Source organism: Podarcis gaigeae (assembly GCF_964106915.1).
Source record: "Podarcis gaigeae genome assembly, chromosome: 2".
NCBI classification, from domain to species: domain Eukaryota; kingdom Metazoa; phylum Chordata; class Lepidosauria; order Squamata; family Lacertidae; genus Podarcis; species Podarcis gaigeae.
Window position 1 is genome coordinate 90,058,934 of NC_139679.1, and position 24,719 is coordinate 90,083,652.

The 24,719-nt window shown below is 41.0% G+C and overlaps 1 protein-coding gene across 2 annotated transcripts in view; it reads right to left on the reverse strand.

Annotated features, from left to right (window-relative positions):
- The window catches only part of IFT122 (intraflagellar transport 122), a 69,488-nt gene that overhangs the window by 26,865 nt on the left and 17,904 nt on the right, over positions 1–24,719 (reverse strand). For both annotated transcript variants that reach the window (XM_083723250.1, XM_083723251.1), the window contains 9 exons: positions 24,038–24,113; positions 23,249–23,440; positions 21,759–21,897; positions 19,616–19,818; positions 18,397–18,534; positions 17,400–17,564; positions 16,864–17,061; positions 11,314–11,454; positions 7,810–7,863 (listed from right to left, as the gene is read on the reverse strand). In XM_083723250.1, coding sequence (XP_083579376.1) covers positions 7,810–7,863; positions 11,314–11,454; positions 16,864–17,061; positions 17,400–17,564; positions 18,397–18,534; positions 19,616–19,818; positions 21,759–21,897; positions 23,249–23,440; positions 24,038–24,113 — 1,306 coding nt within the window. The remainder of the gene's footprint in view (positions 1–7,809; positions 7,864–11,313; positions 11,455–16,863; positions 17,062–17,399; positions 17,565–18,396; positions 18,535–19,615; positions 19,819–21,758; positions 21,898–23,248; positions 23,441–24,037; positions 24,114–24,719) is intronic.

A 24,719-nucleotide genomic window follows, 5' to 3' on the forward strand; every position in this document is an offset into this window, starting at 1 on the left:
AATAAAAGCATATGTCATATCGGATGAAATGTTTCCCTGAGCTATAAATGCCTGAGACTGCGCTGAGATAACCCTCAAACAGTTAATAAATTGTTACCTGGCACCAATTGATAACTTGCAATTTAATGAAAGACTAAATACGGTGGGAAAGTGATCATGCCTTAGTTTGGCATGCTTAAGAGGTGTCCCTGGAACAATGCCAAAGGTGCTGATCTACCAAATGTCTCATTGCCCTCCTGCGTGTCAATGAGAAATTATCCACTTGCAGTTGTTAAGAAAGCTCAGCAGCTTTCACCTCCACTGTTCACATTGTAATCTTTGCATTTCTGAGTTAAGATCAGTTCATCATTATGGGTATCTTTTCCCAGGACAACCAATGAAGCCCCTTGGTGCTTCTCAAAAGCAAGGGCTGTACTGGCTAATGCATGAGAGAGATAACACAAAGAAACCAAGAAGTTGATTGAGATTGCCCAAAGCTCTGATACAAACATGTTTGTAAATATGACCTAAAATAACCATAATACTAAGTGGGCCACTATGGCAACTACATGAAGTAGACTTTGTTTTTAGCCTTTTCTGTTTTATCTGTGTTTTTGTATTTTTATCTGTAAGATGCCTTGAGTCTCAATCTGGGGAAAAGGCAGGATAGAAATAAAAATGATGATGATGATGATGATGATGATGATACAGGCATACAAAACTGCTACGTAAAACAGTTCCCATGGTAGGATAAATGTGAGTTTAAGAAGCAGGGCATTTGGTCAATGAAGTTTACAGGTGTGACATTTGCAGCTGACCCTACTGATCCATGACTGGACTCTTCAGTCTGCAGTGGAAATTGCAGGGCAAATTAGTCCAAAAGGATCCTGCCAGTCCACTTCCTTACAAAGACAGATACATACATATAAAAATGCTTCAATTTCATGTGGGACATTAGGATCCTGTTGTTCTGCAGAAGCCCCTTTGAAAATAATACAAGTTATGCCAGGGTCTTTGGACTGTGCATTTGAATTCATTGAAAAATCTCAGTTTTACCTTTTTTAAAATATGTGAAAACAATTGTTAAAAGCAGTGCTCTTTTTCTAGAAAAAGAGGTGCCAGAACTCACCATGAACACCTCCCTTGCTCTCTTATAACGGCAATGGCGTCTACCTGAGAGGTGCCAGAACTGAGTTCCGGCTGAAAAAAAGCCTTGGTTAGGAACCCAGGTGATGCTTCTGAAGTGTCCCAGTTTGTACCTACAGTTGTCATAAGCCTTTCTACTAAATTTATCTATCCACTCCCTTTCTACCCTGCTCACTTGCTGCCCCATGAGTCCTGTCCTTCCTCCTTCTCCAGTACCTGCCAGGAAAGAAATACAAACTGAACACATTTGAAAAATGTGTATTATTTACATTTGTTCTGCTTGCTGACATGTGTCATTCTTGGCAAAGCTCTTACAACTTTGACAAGGTTATGGAAGGCACGCAAAACGAATACAGAGACACGAGAATGAAAGGGAATTTCAAGTGTCTGGTAGCCTTAGATTTTATAGTATAATGCAGATTTAATAACCAAGGTTGTAAACATCAGAAAGTGGTGGTGTTGCTTTTATTTCTATTTTAAAAATTAATGGTCACCATCTGCACTATCAGTTTGTTGTTATGGTGATCAACAGCATGGAAATGCCTATATTTTTAATTAAGTACTTTGCATTTTAAATTTAATAGTTTCTAGTTAAGAAACATGGCACTGAGTGTAACTTTTTAAAAAGTTGCCTCTGACAGACAGCTAAGAATAAATTTTAATGAAGAACTTTCAAAGTCACTACAATGGAATAAAAATATCCTTCAATGGGATGGCTACATCTACAATGAACTCTCCAACATGTCTCCCTCCCAGTGAAATAAATCTACATCTTCAGGAAGGACTAACCTTAATTGGTTGCCAGAAATCATCATCATATTATATTATCCCTGCCCATCTGATGTGTGTTGTATTGGTGTGAATAAAACCACTTTCCTGTCATGGAAAGATGCTTTCTTGGAGGAAATGTCCATATCATGTGTGTGTGCTCACATTCATGCATATGCCTGCATACAAGTGCTGTCAGAATCCAAACAATATCAGTGACTGTTCTAAGAACACCATATACTTTTAAAAGCAATGGCCTTAAAAATATTACCGTACTCAAATATTCTCAAAAATCTAAAAAGAATGATTGGGCAGACCACCTAGGTTTACCACTCTAGCTGTTCAAAGTAGCACTTTGTCTTTCAATCCTGTCAGAACCGGCAGCGGGATCGAAAGATATTTATGTTACTTAAGAAGCACAGTGTGTCGCTTACAAGCCTTTTATTCCTCAGTATTTTTGGCATTTACATCACTCATGCTGAAAGGTGGCCTGGCTATATGCAAGAATTTAATAACTTGGTATCTTAGAACAAAGGCTAAAATATACCACTCAATATGGTTCCTTGTGCATATCCCTCTTTGGAAAGGGGCATTTGACACCCTACTCTTCTTCCCTTCCCTTCCCTCTCCTCTAATCCTCCACAAACATCATTTGGAGATGGAAATGGATCCACGCTTTACTTTAATTACCTACTAAACAATTCCAAACCCCATTCTCTCTGGCCTATTTCTCATTGTTCTACAAAGCAGCAACATTTAATTTGGAAAGCTGTCACTTTGTCCGTTCCCACCCCCCTCACCTCTCTTGACAGAATCAATCTCCAGGAATACCGAGCTGATCATTCGCGGGAACAGAAATACAGCCCTCCCCGCTTGAGAAAAACTGGATATAGAGATTAAGAATTGGTCTCTCAAAGAATCCTAACCGGAATGCTAAAAAGAAAGTGAATAAATAAATAATGAAAAACAGTGGGTCGTCCCTGCAAGGCCTTCCGCTTGCACAACTGAACTCCTCCTTCCTTTTCTTTCCCTGTGTTCCCCACTTCCCACCTGGTTCACAATATGCCCTGGATGGTGGGGGAAATGCCAGAACAGAATTGGGGGACATTTGAAGGGAGGAGAGGGAGGCGATGTTCCACTTAACTGGAATTCCATTCAGGATTAGTAACTTAGGTACTTTATGGATCAAAATAGTAACTGCTAGCAATGAATACTGCTGTAGTTTGTCGAGTGTTCAGTGCCTATCACCTAAACAGAAACAAATTATTAAGAAAGGCGGAACAAAACATGAATGTGATTGGTGGAACCAACTGATAGCAGGCATTAGGGATGCCATTTTCTGAACTCTTGCTGCATTTGCAGAGATCATGGTTTGGCATTAGCTAGAACTCTAAACCTGAGTGCTTACTGGAAGGACAGATTGTGAAGCTGAGGCTCCAATACTTTGGCCACCTCATGAGAAGAGAAGGCTCCCTGGAAAAGACCCTGATGCTGGGAAAGATGGAGGGCACAAGGAGAAGGGGACGACAGAGGACAAGATGGTTGGACAGTGTTCTCGAAGCTACCAGCATGAGTTTGAACAAACTGCGGGAGGCAGTGGAAGACAGGAGTGCCTGGCATGCTCTGGTCCATGGGGTCACAAAGAGTCGGACTCAACTAAACAACTAAACAACAAGAACTCTAAACCAAGTGACAGAGGCTGATTCCATTCTAAATGTATCCTGGAGATATTTGAAATAAGCAGTGTAACATCCAGACTTGCTGAATGCTTAAATGTTCAGATGCTGAATCCCCAGCTTGCTAAACCACAGTTTAATAGCCAGGATTGAGAATGCTGCCCTTGCCTCCACCCTTCCTTGGCATGCACACACTCATTTAAGCAATTAACTATTCTTGCCGAAACAGGGAACTGTGGATTAATACTAGCATATGAAGCAGGATCTTAAACCACATGCAACACTTAGCCATAGTTTAGTGTTGCATGGATAAGCCTCGATGAGCCTGAGCAAAGCATCAGTGTTGTGTTCACAGAAACAGGAGGATGGCTACTGAGTTTACTTTCAGTCTCAAAGAAGCTTGAGCTTAGTGTTAAGTGCAACCCAGGAAACCTGGTTCAAAACAATCAGCAGTTAATTAAACAAGACAGGTTCATAATCCACGGTTTGAAGCTGACTTGCTTAGCAACTAAGCATTGTTTGTTTTAAACCAGGTTTCCTCATCTGCATGTAAAAATAAGCCAAGGTTCTTTGGAACTGAAAGTAAACTCAGCAGAATGCCTCCTCTCAGGAGCAGAGAGGAAGGGTTATTGAGCAAGGCTCATGCCGACCACAGGCTCCCTGAGGCTCGTCCATTTAGCGATAAAGAATGGTCTAGCATTATGTTTGTAGCTGGCTTAAGATCCTGGTCTGTAAACTGGCATTCCTCATTTTGGACAAACCACTTAATTGCAGTTTAATTAAACCAAAATGTTTGCACTGGGGAAGTAAGGAGGGAAGAAGCAAGGAAAGAAAGAGTGTGCAATCCTGTTGTTTGTTCCCAGGGATAAACTAGGGCAGCCCACAACAGAAATTACTTCATTCTGTCTACACTGGTAGAGTTTTGCCTGCTTTCTATGCCAAAGAAGCACATTGCTCACAGGTTTCCCAACATTATGTACTTTTACTGTGACTGGACGACCTAAAGAGAAAGCAAACAAACTCCAGAGAAGTGTTCCAGTCAGTGAGCAAGCAAGTCTAGAATGAAATTCAGTCCACTTGTTCTGCACCTAAAGCGATATGCAAACACACCAAGTCGCATGTGAGTATATACTATTTTATTATATATGGTTGTTGCTCCCTGCTCTCAAATGTGCAAAAAACTAGCCTAGCAATTCCAAACCACATGCAATTGCCCCACTTCAAGATCATAAAACCTAGCTGTACTAAAATTTATCAAATGGCTGCTGAAAGTTATGCTTATACCATCTGGATTAAAAAGAAAAATTAATCTGACAAGAACATAATGAAAAACAGGATTTGGCAAATGTTTCTCTCTAATTAGTGGCATGTTATCTATGAAAGGAAGGTTTAATGTTATAGCATGCATACAGAATGCCAAATTACAAAGCAACGTAGGGTGCTGCCTTGTAACATGTCAGACCATTGGTCTATCTGGCTTTCCAGTGTTCCAGGACAGGGACATTCCCAGCCCTACCAGGAAATGCCAAGGACTGTACTAGAGACCTTCTGTGTGTGAAGCAGGTGCTATACCACTGAGCAACAGCTCTTCTCTCTAAACTACCCACATTAAGCTAAACAACAGTGCATATATAGCCACTGTGGACTTACATTCTGAAGCACAGGGAACTACAAGATAGGAACTAATCTGTCATCCATCTCATGGGGTATCTAACATGAGGCAGGAGAGCCTGTTTTTGCTTCCACCTCTCTCCAATTAATTTAGTGAAGTCTTACAGTCCACCTTTTTGTTGATTGTCGGTGTTTCGAATCAACAGAATAGCATCTTCTATTCTCTCCCTGCCTCCCAAGCTTTTCCTTCCTTGATGTAGCTCCCTCATGCATCTCGAGGATTGATCCTACAGGATACAGAATCTCCCCCCATGTATCTTAATGGTCTGTCTGACATACAACCCTACAAAGTATACCCCCTACTGCATTTTATCTTTTGAATAATCTGCAAGTTCATTGCCAGAGGACTAAAACAAATCTCAAAGGATAAAGGGTGGGGACAAATGACTAATTCTACAGATTCAGACACATTTGAGAAGCCAGTGCTCCACATCTCCCTTTACTTTAATGAGAGAAAGGCTAGATAGAAGCTCCAATGCAGAAGGCTGGATATAATTGTCATTTCCTGCCCTGAAGGGTCTTTCACAGCACCCTAAATGAATTCTATCAATTCAGTTTCTTCTATCAAAAGCAGAGAAGTGAAACTGACAATGGCTGCTCAACTGGAACTTGGGGTGGCGGTTGCAGCCCGGTGCGGCTGCGGCCCACTCCTGGGGCCATCCACACTGTGGCGGCACCATTGGAGGACACCAGAGCCTCCCCCTGTGCCTTCATGGCTTAGCAGGCCTTGCCCATGAGAATGGGCCAATCAGAGGACAGCTGGGGGGCAGGCTTGCAAATACTGGCAGCATCCAGAACCTCCCAGCTCAATTCAGTTTCTGCTATCAAAAGCAGAGAAGTGAAATGGTCAAAGCTTTTTCACAACTCTGAAAAGGGGGAGCACATAGCCTTCAAATGGAAAAACAAACCCACACCTAAAACAAAATCTGCTTGATAGAATGGGAGGAGGCAGATTTACTGTTTTATGAATCATACAGCAGCAGAGCAACAAATTAAAATGGTGCTGGGAATCAGTAACATCAAGTATGTTTAGATACACCAAGCATCTAGATACTGCACAAAAAAGGGGCGTATCTATAGGTGCTGTATCAAGAAGTATTAAAAACACTGTGGTTTGGGAGGTTAGGATAATGCAGCATCTCTGCAAATGACATGAAATGTCTGAACCTGGCACATTTATGGAAGATAAATCCATCAGTGGCTATTATCCATGCTAATTAAGTGGACTGTCCAAGTAAGAGGCAACAGACCTTTGAAAACCAGTTGCTGGAGAGTTGATGCCCGGCTTGTGAGCTTCCTGGAATTGTCTGGGAAATAGGATGCTTGGCTGGAAGGAGCTTTGGTCTGAAGGAGCCAGCAGGGCTCTTCCCATGTGAAATGATTAATAAAATGTACCTTTACTGCATAAAACTGCAACTGAGTGGGAATTCTTTAAAGCACAATATGTGACCCTGGGACCCTGCTATCTCTCTTTTCATTGGATTTGCCACAAGCAAGTTAACATACTGCTGGGCATATACTGCTCTGACCTAGCTTCAAAATAAGCCTAACATACTAACTGGGGGCATTTACACAAGAAAGGTTTTAAATAGTTCCAACCATTTCGGTAACCATTCTCAAACCTAGACTTGGCTATCCCCATCGCTACACACGAAAAGTGTGGTCTGCACAATTCAAGCTCCCTTGCCATTCATTTTCAGGCATCATAACTAACCCAGAGATCATGTACAACAACAGGACAGATGGCGGGCTGATTCAGTAACGCAAATACACTTTTGCTCTTTCATAGTTTGTAAAAAGAATGATAACTGTGGCATTCCTTCCTGCATCCAATGTCATCCATGTCAGTAGTAAACTTCCTTTAAGCACCGTGATAAAACAAGGACATTTTTGCCACCAGTGGCTGCAGAGAGCAGATTGCATCCCTACACAAGAGACAGGAACCCCAATTAACATCTACATGAAGGATTCCCTTTAGACTTTTCATTGTAGACCCACATGTTTTACATTACTACGACATCCTACAGGAAGGTCAGAGTGGTGATAGATTTGCTTTTCCTTTAGATTCTTCTTAGTAATTATTCTATAATTAAAAAATCTATCAAGTCATGGGCTAGGAATTTGAACAGGTTAAGAGCGCAACATGAAAGTTGCAAGCCCCAAATTTTACTCCCATCTGTCGCTGATTTGTCATGTGACCTTGGGCAAGTCACAGTACCTCTGTGCCAGTTGCCTGGTCTGGAAAATGGAGATAAAAATAATTACCTATCTCAAGAGGGTGATGTAAGACTTAATTAATTCCTATTTATAAAATACTTTGAAACAAGCCATAGGAATCTACAGCATTATAATTGAATATTCAAGCCATTCCCCATTTTTTCATTAAGTTTCTGTCATAAGAGTGGATCAAAGTCAATACATATCAATCATCATTCCAAATCAAAAATACTCAGCATTTTTTTTACTCTCAATAGATTCATTGTCCATTTAACATTCTGTTATATGGATACTGCACCGAGTAAGCTTTTTCCTTAATTCACATTTTGCATCCCCCTATTTTTTTCTTTACCTCAATGCTGCTTATCAGTTCTAGATACTGAAGGTCTCGTACTCTGGTAAATGCCTATTGAAACAAAGAAACAAAAATGCATCAGCAATGTCCTAATATTGTGTAGGCAAACAGTCAACAGGTATAATATATTCCACATATACTTAGTTATGGTTACTTACTATGCATACTAGACAAAAATTGATTACTGTGTACCACAAGTGGCAGTGAATTAGATTACTATTTATACTTTTTGCATGAGCTAAATATGGAGATTTAAACAGAATATCCGATATAAACATAATGCATGCTGTGCAAAGCATTGAGTTACACAGAGTCAGGTTGAGACAAGCATATTTTAAAAATGCAGCTCTGTAATAAACTTAGCCTCCTGTGTATAGGTACGATATTAATTCAGTGAAGGGGGAAATGTATTTGTGCAGTGTATAGCCTTTATTAAGAACGGGACCCCATGTGTCATGTACTCTTGGGATAAAACAACACACAAATCCGGCAGCAAAAAAAAGATGGAACTGCCTTAGTCATTATCACTGAGGATAAATCATAACCAATCTATAATAAGCAGGTATCATTTTTTAAAAATGAATGTACAGCAATACTAAGATTGCATTGGCCAGAAACTGGAAAACAACAGGTCATCCTTTAAAACAGGTCAGACCACTAATCTACTTTGTATTCAAAAGACGGAATTATTGTAGGATCTCTTGAATGCACTAATTAAGTATGGGCATAGTCATGGAAAGATAATTGGTCTAACACTTGATCCCAAATGCATTAACTGGAAGCAAGTACCACTGAAATCAATGGGAATTTCTTGTGTGTACTGACCACAATTCAGTGGGGCCCAAGAATAAACACATCATCAGAGCTTTCCTTCCAGTTTTTGTTGCAGGAGGGCAGACAGCCAAACACCTATCCAGCCACTGCTATGGAACCGGGGGTGGGGAGGCAAAAATGAATAAATTAATACATTGCTGGGAATCCTAACAACACAGGCAGTTCCCGTTCACTGATCCTTTAGCTCACGGCTAAAGTTTAGGGATCAAGGTACAAGGCTACAATCCTTAGCCCAATTAACACTTGCCACTGAAGTCGATTGGCATCTTCCCTTGCTGTTTCTCTCCAGTTAAAGACAAATTACAGCAAGCTTTTATTGTATGTAGCTGCTTCCATGTTCAGGTTTGAACAGCTGCTCTTTGGTTACTTATCTTATATTACTGTCTTTAAAAAAACTGTAATTTCTAAATATTGTAAGAAGCCATGAGTGGCGCTTTTACACCATAAAGGTGAGATATTGCAAAATTCTTTGAGGCTCAACAACAGATGTTGAACACAGGTAAGATGATGTTAATGCTTGTAACATGGATGCTCCTGGGGATATGATCTACTTGTGATTCGTGGTACACTGGTGGCACTGCTGAATCAGGTGTGCAATTTGTGCAAGCACCTGCATCCAAACACAGTACAGGGGGAAATGTAGTAGCTATGGCTAGAAGGTTCCTTTGTCAGCTAATCTGAAACACCTCCTGCATCCCTTCCAAAGAGACTGGAATTTAGCCCCTGTCAGCCATGCCATTACAATAATGAGATTTGACCAGGGTTAAGCATGCTGCATGGGGCTTCCTTTAAAAATGTTTTTAAGGAAAAGTTGTTATCTTTCATCTTTATTATCTTTAATCTATATGGGCTGCCTTGTGCGCTGTTATATGATATAGCATATAAATTAAGAGGAGAAAAGTTCAATTAAAAAAAATCTCAAAACCTGTAGCATTTAATAATCTAATCTGTGACATTTAAGAATATAATCTCAACATACTAAATAAGTCACAGCTATTTACATTTCTATAATCTGCTCGAATAAATGCAGTGATAGCTCCTCATTTACAGAGATATTTAATCTAAAACAAATATATTGTGCTTACACAAGGATAGTTGTGTCTCTCTTTTTATGTATTCTGGAAGCTGCTTTTCGTGCTAATCTGTTCTAATACTTAGTGGACAGGTTACTTAACATCTTCAAGATGGTAAAAACAACCTCCCTTTAAACTACTGGATCTAATACCCTTTCTTTGGCGAAGTAATAGGATAAAAACGCTTTAAGAAATAAGAAGCATCTATTGAGTTTTAGTCAGTGGTGGCTTTCTAGGAAACACTCCTGCTTGCTCAAGGCAAGGCTCTTGTTTTTCATCAATTGTCACTACTGCCCCCACCCCCCATTGAAAAAGCTGCTCTTGAGGGTCAGGGGAATCCTCTGGAACAGTACAGGATACGGTAAGGAGAGTTGCAGTAGGTGATGGTGGTATCAGTGAAAATCAGATGCCTCACCTCTAGGAACAGAAACATCTTTGCACAAAGTCACTATGGGACAAAATCTACTATTAATGAAAATTGTATCTAAACTCTGCGTATCGAAGCTCTGTGAAGATGATAATTAAGAAAGAAGGACACACATTTGAACAACTTGGTATTTAAGCAATACCTAGTCTTAATTTCAAAACGATCCCCTTTATTTGATAGAAGGCTGTTGAAGCAGAAAGACAAATGATGAATAATGGTCCCAGGGCATGGTCTGAAGGGACACACTACAGCAACCATGTTGGAAGTGAAGTAGATCTGGTCAGTGCCAGAATGGGAGATCATCTAGAAACTTCATATACACAACCTTGAATTCCATGATGGGACAAAGGTGGGGAATATATTTGATCAGCAAGTACATTTTCCCACACTACGTCAGAAATAACTTGAAAACAGGTTAAGTACAAATGTTAGGAAACACAATGTTACCTAGTCCTAATGGCAAGGGACTTTACATTAGAAGGAGAAGAGAAAGAAAATGTGCTATCACTTATTAGGTTTGTTTACAATGTCCAAGGCCAAGCCCATGCAACTCCTCACCGCCAGGATGAGAAGACACATGTGCTCCAGATGTTAAGAGAGTGCATACTGTCTGGAACATGTGAAGTTTGTATACCCCCCTCCCATAGACACACACAGGAGGGCATTTAAAAAGAGATGTTCAAAGCTTTTCTGAATGAGAGAGAAATAGAATAAATGTCCATATTCAAAGTTAAAGCAGTTTTTTTTTAAGCAGGCTTATTACGTTACAGCAAAATAAATCTTTACTGCCACATAGTGGTCAACACAGCCAAGGATGGGTGAATATGGGTGATTTTTTTCTACCCATAGTGAAAAGTGCTGTTCTAATTAAACTTTCATTTAAATCATTACCTATCACTGAAATTCAGTTGGAATTTATAGATTCCTCATGCCTTTAAAAGCCCAAGTAGCAAAATGTATGTGCTAAGCCCTAGTCCGTTAGATTTTCTGCATTCCGAACAGAAATAGAAGAGAACAAATTACGTGTTTTCACCATGAATATTTTTTTTAAGCACTCAGCTCACAGTTCCTAGTGATACAGCTGGGAATGTATGTACAATTAGTCTACTCTAACTGCATGCCAATACAAATTGCAGAAGATTCAGATATGAAGCTGGAACACTTTACCTTTTTAGCAGTTTCAAATTCAAGTCCTTCTAAAGCCTCCATAGCCAGCTCTTTCCAATCTGTGTCAGTTACTCCTAAACAAGCAATCTTATAGGCTTCTTTGAACATTTTTCTTTCCAAGTATTGATACATGGGTGCTGACTGCAAATTGAAAAACCAAAGTAAAGCATTAAGATATTAGTGTGATTTCCTGCACTTGATAAACTTCCTATCATATCACAGCGGCTATAACTCTAGGGCAAACCAAATTTTCTGCATTTCCCACTAAGATACTATAAAGAAAATTTCAGACATGACAGAATACAATAAAATAATGTAGCCCCAATAATGTAGCCCTAGTACCCCAATTTGGAAATCTGGATGTCTATCATTTGCTGGATCAGGAACTGAAAGACATGCATCCGATTAAATGTCCTCTGGACTACAAACCAAATAACGAATGCCACCCATCTAAATGGCACTTCCATAGGTTTCATGTTTGAATGTGCATCTCTATCCACATTATGACAGAATTCATAACATATAAGTACCATTTTAAGTGTGATTATTTGGATCAGTGTTCTTTCTCTAAGAGCAGTATTCACTAAAGAAAGCTCTTCGACAGATGTTTACCAAGAATTCTGTACAAAACATCTCATGTGTAGGAAATTCCAAAACACATCCCCTGGCTAACTTGTTCTGTTGCCAAACTGCTCTTGCAGATAGCATTCTGTTTTCTCTCTGTCAAAGCAACAGACTGCAATTGCTCTATCACCATTTACGGTAGCCTTTTAAATGTTTGAAAATTATTCCCGCTCCATGATCCCCTTTAAAATCCCTTTCCTTAAGGCTACATTTGCACCCATCTATAATTTAAAAGATGTTTTCAAGCAACTTCATTCTCCTTGTGCTAAAACAAATCCATTCTTTAGCTGCTGGTGGGAAATCCATGTTACAAAGCAAGTGCTAACGTTCTCTGTGCTAATAAATAAATTAAAATGCATCCAACATTTTCTCCGGTCTCTTGTATTCTATGCTATTTCATCTCTGCTAAACTTTTCCGTCTTCCCCAGCACGGTAATTTAATTGTGAAATGCAAAACCCAACATGATCCCATGTACACATCTACTTCTATAATCATCTAGTTGAAAGACTCCTGCATGGGTCTAACCAGTCCAAACAACTGAATTTCCCCCATCCATTTCTGGTTGACAAGACTTCTTACTACTACAGTCCAAACGGTAAAGGGTCTGGTGGCACCTTAAACGCCAACGAATATATTACACCATTTGCATTAGTGAACTAGGTTCACATCATCAGATACATGAAGTTCTCCCCCATATTATAGATATATATTGGGAATGGGGGACCCTTTTCAGCTAAAAGGTTGCATTGCCTCAGAGGGAACCTCCTAAGAGCCACATTCCAGGGGCGGATGGTGCCAGAGACGAAGATGGGTGGGACATCAGATGAGTACAGCAGGCTATATTTCAACCATGCAAAAGTCATCCATCTAGTTATGCAGGATACATTATTGCAACTCAAGGATTCATTCAAACCAGGGACAGAGAATGACCAGTGAGGGGTGTGGCCTGGGGAGTGTCCTAAGAACCTTGGATAGTCACATTGAGGCCTGTGTTCCCCACCCCTGGTGTACATGTATACTCTCTCACACACAGGCTGAAGCAGGATTCTGAGAAGTGAGGTTAGAAGAAATGCAAAAAAGGATCTAATTAACAGGGCTAATTTACATTCACAGTTCTTGATGCCACAGACCTCTTACCATTACTAAGCCAACTAGCACAATAAGGGAGCAATGCTATAAACAAGGAACTAAGGGAAAGCAAGCCAGTGTAAATTAAGCCAATGTAAAGTTATACCGTATCCAAACTCAGCTAAGCAGCAGGGCTGCGGCTGTTCTGCCTATGTCTGGCAGAGGAAAAACAAGTCTTTAAAATAATGTTCCATGGCCACGTCTTGTGATTGAGCTAAGTGGCCTTAGGATTCAGGCTGGGTCCCCTCTCCCTGGTCTCACACCCACCAGGGCTCCAGAATTACGATTACTATATCTTTATTGTCACTGTCCCATGCAGAACAGGGAAATTGAAAAACTACATAAAACTACATAAAAACCAAATAAAACTACCACAAAACTACATAAAACTACTACAAAACTACATAAAACATTCAAAAACCCCTAAAAACTCTAAAACCCCATTTTAAAATACACTATACTATAGAGACCCCTTATGCTGCGTTTAGAACCAGAATTGCATTTGCATAGAAACTGTTTCTCAGGCGGCTAGTCCTGGCCTTTATAACCCTATACCTTCTTCCAGAAGGCAGAAGCTGAAAAAGATCATTTCCGGGGTGCGTACTATCCTGCGCTATCTCTGCCGCTTTCTTATGGCACCTAGCAGCATAGATTTGATCTAAGGTGGGAAGAGTGCACCCAATTATTCTCTCTGCAGTCTTTACAACCCTGGATAGCATTGTTTTTCCCCTGGCCGTGCAGCTCCCAAACCACACACACAGAACATAAGTTAGTACACTCTCCACAGTGCAATGGTAAAATGCCATCAACAGGTCCTTTGAGAGATTGTTTTTCCGGAGGATTCTCAGAAAATATAACCTCTGCTGTGCTCTCTTCACCAGGTCTTTGCTGTTCTCTCCCCAGGTTAGGTCATCTCTCAACTCCATTCCCAGAAATCGAAACACCGAGACCTGTTCCACGCACTTCACCTCAATAATAAGTGGCTGAATATTCAATTTACATTTCCTAAAGTCCATAATGATCTCTTTTGTTTTCTTTAAATTAAGGAGTAAGTTGTTTTTCCTGCACCACTCCCCCAACTGCTCAACTTCCTTCCTATAGGTCACCTCCCCCTCTCCAGCCGTTATTAAACCAACCACCGTTGTATCATCTGCGAACTTAATGATCTTATTACTGGGGTATTTGGGGGCACATTCAGCTGTATAGAGTGTATATAAAAGCGGGCTCAACACGCACCCCTGCGGCGTCCCTGTATTCGTGATGAGATCTGCAAAGATGTGGGAACCCAACCTGACCCTTTGGGAACGGTTTGATAGAAAATCTAATATCCACCTGCACAAACATGGTGGAAGTCCCAGGTCTAACAATTTGGGCAGCAATCTATGTGGAAGAATAGTATTAAATGCAGAACTAAAGTCTACAAATAACAGTCTCGCATAGTTTCCTTGCTTCTCCAAATGAGTGTGGACAGCTTGTAAAGCCATTGCCACAGCATCCTCTGTGGATCTCTTTGCCTTGTACGCAAACTGGTAAGGGTCAACTCCCACTGGTAGACAAGATAAGATGCCACTCCTTTTGCAGGACTTACACCAGACTTGGTTCTGCCAAGCATGCTATACCTGTGTATATTCTGCTGAGCTATGGTTGGAAACTTAACCCTGACTAAGCTGGAGTTCTGCTGCATCCTAAACTACTCATTCCAGAGGATCTTGTCATAGGATTGCCCCTTAAAGTGCTAAAAATCCTTTGTCTCAGTTCAATCCACAAGGGACATTACTGGACCTCTTAGCAGAATGTAATTCATTAGTTTTACTTTGCAGTCTCTGTTTTAATTCCCTTTTCTTCAGAATGGCCACTTCAAGGGCATGCACATTGTCCCAGAATGCTGAAATGTTCCCCCACTGGCTTCTGAATATTGCCATTTCTGATGTCAGATTCGTGTTGATTATTCTTGTGTGTTCAAATTTCCCCTTTACATAGTTACTTGCCTAAATGGCATTTGCAACAATGCTGGCAAAGGTCCAGTTTATGATCAGTCATGAACCTTACATCCTCCTCTGCATGTCTACCATCCTTTGTATTTGTTCTCTACACACAATTACGTGTAAATAGAATTTTTGCTGAACTTTATAGTACACTCAGTCAATATGATTTTCATTTCTAATCCTATCCTCCTATCCTACACTCCAAAATATAGATTGACAGAAAACGAAGAAGTAATTGTGACAACTTTGTTGTCTGCTCTTATTCAAGTCATTATTTAAAAGGGTGACCACCAGCTCCAAGCCAAAGCTCTATAAAACCCCCTCAGTTTCTCTTCCTTTAAATGTAAGCCAAGTGGAAAACAAGTGCATTCCAAAATCCTTTAATTTTAGGAGTGGCATTTACTAGATCTTTGATCATGTAAATGCAAAACAGCTAAATTTAAACCCCAGTTCTGCATTCTTTCTGCTAATGTTAGTCAGTTGTGAATGGACACAAAGTGCAAAATCAAGCACAAATTCCACCACCATACTTTTTAAAATTTCAAACAATACAAAGAAAGGCATTTCCAAAGTAGTCCCTACAAACTTAACAGTCTGGTTTGTGTCTTGCCTTAATAAGCTGAGATGTGCATGTACCTCAGGCCTGCACACTTTGTTCTCATGTTACCCCTTTTCCTTCTTAGCATGCCACAATTAACTCAGGATTTTTTCAGTTAATTATTTCCCTTTTTGTTCAGATCAAGAAACTATGGCTGCCAGGATACAAACAAGCAAGGATCTTAACCCAACATCAAACCATGAATTAAGACCATGACTTGTTTAAATTCCGGTAACCATAGTTTCCCTGCTGGAGGTAATGGATAACTATGATAAGCTGAAGACTTTGAGTTAATTGCAGTGAACTAAGGAGGACGAAAGGCATGGCACAAGGATGAAGTATATACTCACAAGGCTTAAGCATACGTTTACTTATTAAATTGTAATAAATACATCTGAACTTGACCATTAAGTGAACTGTTCCTGTAATCCACACACTGTGCAAGCAACCTTCCATTTGCGCAACCAGATTTTCCTTTCCTCTCTTCCCAATACTTGCAGACCCTACAAAATTCTGGAGCAGACTTTGGGGGCGCACAAAGGGTTGCAATGGGGAGAAATGGAAATCCTGTTGCAGAGGTCTGTTCTGCTGGTAGACTGACACCACCAGCTTTTACTCATTATATTAAATACTTCAGTGGCTCTATTGCTAGTACTTTCCATCATGTCCAAACAATTGGTTTGTTGAGAACACCGTTTTCTTAGGGACAAATCACATTTGTTGTTGATCTAAAATGTTTTGAACAACACAACTGGTACGTGAACAAGTCACAAGCAAGAATGTGTAGGAGAATAACTGGCATTTGGCTGGAACTTCACCAAAGCGAAAGAAAAAACAGAGCAAAGTTACCTATAACTATAGTAATAGGAGAAACAGTAGCATTAAAGTGAAAGCATGCCATGGAATAATATGCAATTGCAGTTGGTAATGCCAAATTTTACTAGGAGTTTTCTTGTCTACCTGATTTTATTCTATATTGTTGTGTTAAATGATTAACCCAATAAACTTTCACCTACCTCTCACAGGACAGTGAAAACTATCCCGTTCTCCTCCAAGCACAAAACTACAGACATTATTCATGAAAGGAAGGCCAAAAAGTTGGTGAAGAAATATTTTTAAACTCTATTGGACAGAAAGTAGACATGTTTCAGGAGCACTTAAGATAATGCTGACATCAGCAACAAAAAGAATTAATGAACAAGATTAAAGATTACCTGGGGAACTTCAACAGCAGTCATGGAAAAAACATGGAGACAGAAAATTTTGGAACCATTGTATCCCACAACGAAGCCCTGAAGTTTCTGCTGATGGACAGGAAAGTTACTAGCTTTGATGTTAAGATATCCACCACCAGAGAAACAGAGCATGTCCTCACACTGTGTGTTCCAAGCCACGCTGTTAGCATTGGGTTCCTAGAGGATGATCAAACAAGATGCAATACAAAAAAATGAATGGTCTTCATTTATGGAACATGATCATGCTTGAAGAAGGCTTGGCAGGTCAACTTGGACTTCCTAGAGGGCCACTATTGATCTGCTGGCCAGAGATCCCCCACCCTCTTTTTAGTAGATAACAACTCCTAATAGCTACCCAAGCAGTCTCACTAAGGCTCCTTTCTCATCCTTTTGGGAAACTTTTCTCTAAGATACAGGGTGACAAAGGAACAGCATGATAGAGCTATTTCTCTGATTTAGCTCTTTGCAATCATGTGGCTAGGGCTAGACAAAGGCAGGAGTTTCCAAATGTTTACCTGAAAGAGCAACTCTTTGGTGTTAATATCATACACTAGACAGGTGTCATTTTCATCAACCACTGCCAGCTTGTTTCGAGATGCACTCATATCCAAGCAGCGCACAGCTGTGGATTGTTTCAGCAAGACAATTGCAAAAGGATTGTCTACAAATATCTTTAGAATCTGGATGTGATTAAATTCAGAGGGTTAATAAAATACGTCTTAAAAGCAATACTATTTTTATTTGTCAGACTCATGCACAGGAGAATACAACTCAGGAGAATAATTAGTCTAACACATTTAAAGCAGACTGTTCGCTTTTGCCCAAATTACTTCCTTGATTATAAATAATAAAAATAAAAACATGAGGCAAGATGATGGCTAGGTTTAGGGTCACAAGAATCAGAAACAAAAATTAACTCCACACTTTGATTCTTTCCCCCAAAAAACATTTAATATTTAATATAAAAGCAGAAACAGCTTCCTGTGGGTCACTTTGCAAAGTGGCAGGAAGGTTGATGTGGTGGAAACATACCTTGGAGCCAATCTGGCACAGTGCAACAGCACCCTGCCAATATCCCTGCCGCTTTGCCTCTTCCCCTCTCCCGACTGGTAAGCAACAGCAACCAGCTTACCAGGAAGCTAGTGTATTAACTTCATCCAAAACAGTAAGCTGCAAGTAGTCTATGTTGCTCTCTACAGCACTTTACTGAAGTACGTACTTTTCCCTAACTTATTGCAAACCAGTTCCTTGAAACTCATTTTCCATTAAAGGAAAGAAGTGGTGAAGGAAGCTTTTGATTAACTGTCGCTTTCTGTGAACATGTAATTCTTGGTAACCATCAAATACAGAACGTGCAAAAAACTAAAAAACATGTCACTTAAAGAGCAGCCAAAGACACTAAGAAGCATATATGCAATTTCAGCCTGTTGACTGGGCCCTTTAGCATCTAAATCATCTCCTTAATGAGTACAAATTTCACAAAAGCCTATGAACTTAATCACAAAAGGTCACCTGGCCATTCTTTAGCCCCACTAAAAGTCCTTCTCGGCCTGGAGGTCCACCAATTACTTTTATGTACCGAATGAGAGACTCCATCAGCCACTCCCTTTCTTTAACACCACTGAATGAGAGGCACTGGAGCCTTTTCTCCTAAAAAAAGGGAAGAACATGTTACATTCTCATTAAAGTAATTCTCATATCTCTCAGCCTAACAGTGCTGTACACATGCCAGGCCTTTTTCATGCTAGGCAGTCAAGGTACAGATATCAGTATGATTTACAACTCATCAACCGCTTACATTGCAACAGGTGAGGAAGGTTTTACACAGGGGGATAGTGAGGGGGGCCTTAGTCCCAGAGGTATGAATTTGAGGGGGCGCAAACCAAGCGTGCCCTCCCCTGGGATCCCCATCCCACCCTGCCTGCCGCCAGGCATCTCTGAGCCCCAGAGCCTGGCCTCACCACCGTGTCCCCCTTGTTGAATGGCTGCTCGACCAGCGTCGGGGGAATTTGCCTGACAAGGGCCACATCATCCAGCCGGGCTCCTCACTGGGTGGGTGAGGAAGTGACACGGCGTGGCCCCGCTTGGCTCTGGTGGCAAGAGCTGGGCTGGTGCGGAGGACTCAATGAACCCTCTGCATCCCGGACACCGGCAAACAACGCAACAACACAGGTTTTGCAGTATCTACAATTCTTCAAGGATCCTTCATTAGAAATGTTTACAACCACACATTATAATCTAGTTATTCAAGACTGCATCAAAGCAGGACAGAAGCCTCCGGAGAGACAAAAAGAACTGCCAGACAGCATTTAAAGGATAGCCACAGATTATTTTACTACTAGATTGTTGCATTGAGTGTCTGCAGCAAACCATTTTAGTGTCTCTAAGAACAACTATGTCAAAAGCAAGGACGGATGATTTACTGGCAACATTTTATTAACATTCCGATAGCAACCAAATAAAAGGGATAATATTGCTATGCTTAAAAAGGGGAGGGAATCTAACCCCCAATAAAATATTGATGTTTCTTCTAAGTACCACATTTTGGGCAAGCCATGTATGTGTAACATCTGGGGTGGGACAGGTGGAAAAAAATATATGCACCTCATTTCACAGCCATCTCTGAAATAAACTAGTTCATTATGGATGACTTCTGCCCAAGAAACTCTTATTATAAAAAAATATTTCAATATGTGTATAGTTCATTTTAAAGTATACATTTATTAATTACCTGGCATAAAATAATGTGCTCAGAACACACAACCAGTAAGTTGCATTCAAACTTTTTTGCTATCTTTTCCTTCACACGATAATGCATGTCGGAAGAATCATCAGAATATAGTTCATAAATCTGGATTTTCTCTGGCAACTGGATTGCTAATCTGTTTTTGTATATTGCAATTTTCTTGACAAGCTCTCTGTTTTTAATGCGAACTGGAACAAAAGAAAAGAAAATAGTAAACTGATTTGCAGGGTTAAGTTAAAGTGCCTTATATCCTATTACAGCATCTATTTAGATTCATACGACACAAGACAGATATCTGGTGCCAATTATTAGAAGCCACTTATTACTAGTACTCATTCTTTTTACTACTTTAAAAAGATGTCACTAACACAACACTTGTAGGCACCACTGTGCCCACTAGTATTCCTATGGTGCCCGTGAAAGGTTTCAATAACTATCTCCTCAAAAATCCACCATCATTGAGAAACTGCTTCCTTTTCCTGCTCTGTTTCTGCGTGCAATGAATCAGCCTGTTTGAATGCACGTCCTTAGAAATGTCCACATTTCATAATAGATGCTAGGATTGAACATCCACCCTCTCATCAGTTCCAAACAAAGGAGAGGTCCAAAGAGCTTTTCTTTGTGAACAAGTGCCATGGTGGCTAATATGAGTGTCTTTTCCCCAAGGTTGCAATGGATAGGCTGGTTTGGGGGCAGGAATATGCCCACACATAGGGCCGGACTTAGGTTAGATGAGGCCCTAAGCTACTGAAGGTAATGGGGCCCTTTATATGTCCAGCTGTCCTTTGTCAACAACAAATTGTTGCTGTTTTTTGTGTTGAATATATGCTATATGGTAATTTATGGACCTAATAGGTATCTAAAGCCATTTGCACATAACAAAATACGTATTTTATCGAAGCAATCATTGAAATGAAATACAATTAAGAAGTAGTATATTAATAGTGAAATACAATTAAGAAGAGGTCTATTAATAGTGAAATAATTATTAAGCTCTAACTTAAAATTGTGGAAATGTACATCCAGTTTTTTTCCTTTAATTTTTTTTTGGGGGGGGGGCCAAGAGAGTGGGGCCTAAGCTATAGCTTGTTTAGCTTATACATAAATCCGGCACTGCCCACACCCATTTGTGGTCCTGATTCCTCATCTGCTTTCCATTTTTGTGACTGGTGCCCACAGCCCTTCCTCAAAATTCCAAATGTGCCCACTGACCCCAAAAGGATGGTGACATCCAAGTAAAAGTCTAATTTCATGTTCTCTAAAAAAAATATAGATTTGCAATAATACTTTTATCCTGCACCTTCCAGCCCTATGCCTCAGGGAAGCTCACAATTCAAGATTTAAAGCAATAAAACCAATCAGCAGCAGCAAACTTCAAAAATAGCAGCTGCAGCAACAAATCTTGGACAGCTGCCAAAAGATACCCACTGAGAGGGTACGCTAGGTCTCCTGGATGCAAAAAAATTATTTACAAGACGATTTCTAGATTGTGGTTCAGCCCTAACAAGGGCTCACAAAAATGTTTAGCACTGGACAATTTGAAACATTATGCACATAATTTAACAGAACTAAGAGAAAGGATTAAAAGTAAAGAGAGTAGAAAACTTCATTAAAAGCCAGAGTGAATATCTCAGGAATAGCACTAGTCTACCTTCTTTTGGGAAGTAATATTGAAACTGAGCAGCTACCATAAAGAAGGCCCTGCCTCGACCACTTTTGGTGCCAAATCAAAAAGCAGGGCCTCCATCGATTGTTGTAACCTTCATACTCATGGCATAAAACGGCAGATCAATGTTTTATTTTAAATACACTTTGTACTGTCAACCTAGCAGTTTGAAAGCACGTCAAAGTGCAAGTAGATAAATAGGTACTACTCCAGCGGGAAGGTAAACGGTGTTTCTGTGCGCTGCTCTGGTTCGCCTGAAGCAGTTTAGTCATGCTGGCCACATAACCCGGAAGCTGAGCCGGCTCCCTCAGCCAATAAAGCGAGATGAGTGCCGCAACCCCAGAGTCGTCCGCGACTGGACCTAATGGTCAGTGGTCCATTTACCTTTACTGTCAAATATGCAGACACCAATTAAGCTGTATATATCCACCCAAGTTGAGAGACATGCCCCTCAAAAGCTACCTTTTTGCTCTGTGATGAGGTGCTGGACAATAACATCAGTCATACTGTCCCTGTAAGCATAGCGGTCCTTATAAAGGCCATGGACTGTGCTGAAAATCAGCTGATAAAATGAAATTGTTCCATCCTCGCATCCTACTGCCTGAAGAGAAAGCAAAAGATCACCAGAAGTCGAAAACCATATGGTTATGTATCCAAACCATAAAACAGACTGAAAAGGTGGCAACCTTCTTAGATTACTTGACCTTTTTTAAAGATCATTGTACCAAGTAAGAGGCAGATTTTGCCTTTCAAATAGACAAATCTCAGCATGTAAGGGAAAAATGAAACGGAAAAAAGCTGGAGAGATTGGAGGCATTATTCATCTGTTATATGCCCCAAATGTGCATGTTAGCTTTGAAGTAGTATTATTAAAGTTAAGGCAAAATGCCTCAGAGCTCAGTGAATTTTCCTAGCACAGACCTATTATCTGGCTGCTAACTACACTTGCGGGAGACCTTAATCCACATGCCATCCATTTGCCACCACTGGAGAATGCAACAAATATGTCTGCCAAAAAACAGGTGTCATACGGCAACACCAGCTGTGAACAGCTGTATTGTCCCGTTGACTGTATTCTCAGATTTGCCTCTCTTTGTAACGCATGAAATGGTTCCTAGGACACATGTTGTTCCAAGAACTGTAAAAAGCCACCTTCATGCCATTTGTTTTGAAGTACAGTCATACCTTGGAAGCCAAACGGAATCCGTTCCGGAAGTCCGTTCGACTTCCAAGCAGGGGCGTATGAAGTGGGGGGCAGAGGGGGCAGGCCACTTGGGGGGGGGACAAGATGGCCCCTGCCTCCTCCCAGCTGTAGAGTGGCCGAGGGCGCGCGCAGTCAGTATGGGCGCCGCTCACGCACCGTCCGTACGGGCGTCCATACGGGCTGCCTCTCGCACTGCGACCGTACAGGCTGCTGCCACTCACACACCGTCCGTATGGGCTGCGGCTCACACGGCAATCATATGGGCTGCCGCTCGTGCGCACTCTGTACGGGATGCCTCACATGTGCACTCTGTATAGGATGTCGCACATGCACACTCCATACGGACATCGTGTGTGCATCACCAGGTGGTTTGCCCCGCTCCTCGGCGTCCTGCCCTGGCTGTGAGAGAGTGTTCCTCTGCCACTGCTTCCAAGGCACAGCTTCCGATTGGCTGCAGGAGCTTCCTGCAGCCAATCGGAAACTATGGAAGCCGCGCTGGACGTTCAGCTTCCAAAAGAACTTTTGCAAATCAGAACACTCACTTCTGGGATTGCAGCGTTCAGGAGCCAAAACTTTCAATCGCTAAGGTGTTGGTCAACCAAGGTACGACTGTATGTCTCATGGCTAACTTATCCCTCATATTTGATGGTTTTGGAACAAAGGAGAGTGGTAACAAAATCATGACCCCAAAGTGGGGGGACCCCTTGCAGTTCCACATGTGCAAGGGCTTTTACCAATTCACTCTTACCACGTAATTGGAATCTGGCTTCGCTTTACACGTCCACACCCAAGTGTTCTGTTCCCCTATGGTGCCAAGGCGCACACCATCCTTTGTGTAGAGAGAGACTTGTTTGTCGGAGCCTCCAATTAAAATGTATTCTCCTTTTGAAAAATAGCTAACACAGCAGGGGTCAAAGTTCAGGACTCTGTCTTTTCCAATCTAGAACAATATGAAAGAAGACATCAGATATATATTTTTTAGAGTTCATAGGTAATGCAGTAATTAAATACACGTTCCTATTAAATCTGTCACATATCGCTGTTTGATCTCACAGGCTTTCCTTTTCCTTCCTTAATTAATGCTGTTAGGTTACGATCGGTCTTTAGCTCTGGTAGCAGGTGGCAAGTCTACCTCATACACCAGTTCTGTTCTTCAAACCAGTCAATGGAGCCTGGTCAGGATATTCCTGTTCAGCAGTCCTTGGCTCTGAAGCACATGGTGATATTGACAAGTGACACCACTCAGCACAGCTGTGGAGCTACTCTAATGAGTACCTGAGAAACAGTACAGCTTGAACTGGCTAATGATCAAGGAGACAATGCTTTTTATCTCCTTAGCAACTTGCAAATCCGAGCCATGAGCTGCTAATGATTTATATAGAAAAATATAAATGCTTTACTGTACAAAGGGCCAGCAAGCAGGCCTATAATTTTAAAGTCACACCTTATTGGATAAGTGGAACTTTCAACTCAGTTCTTTCCCAGGAAGAAAATAAAAAGTGTACTTTCCAAGGCATTGTATTAATATAACACTTACTTGCTTGCCACTGAGCTGATAAAAGGAAAGCCTTTGTCCCCAATCTGCCACAGCTAAGATGTCATTGTGTTCATCTCTACCATGCACAAAAGGAGAAGCCAATTATGATACGTTGTAAACAGTTCTGATGAACTACAAAGCAACAGATAGCCCCTAGTGTTCTCTACTATGGCTGTCAGCTGTGTAAACAGAGTTTTCTAATCCCCTTCCACCCATCTGCCCCCAATGATGCAAAGGCAAGGAGGACTCTGTTGTGTGGATGTGTGTCTTTAACCCTTCCTGGTTATCTCCTCCTCCCTCAGCTTCGCTGATACTGCTGAGCAGCAATGAAGACAGGTGCCTGGCCATGCCTATTTTGGCTGCGCTCACAAGTGGCATGAAGCACCTGGAAGGTTGGCCAGGAGGGGCTGTGACTCCTCAGTCTGAAAAGGAGTCTCCACCCCACCTTACCTAAAACGGTCCCTTGACCCTCATTCTTATATGTGTAGAGCTCCCTTTCACTTGCACAACTGCACACAAGTGCAAAAGAAAATACAACTCCAAAACCTAAATATACCTCTTATCCCACCATCTACAGAAGGTTGCCATGTTTTCCTTCAAAATGATCCTTGGCAAACTGCTGTTCAAACCTTTCTATTAAAATAAATTGAAATTCCATCTATTAAAATAAATGCTATTTAGC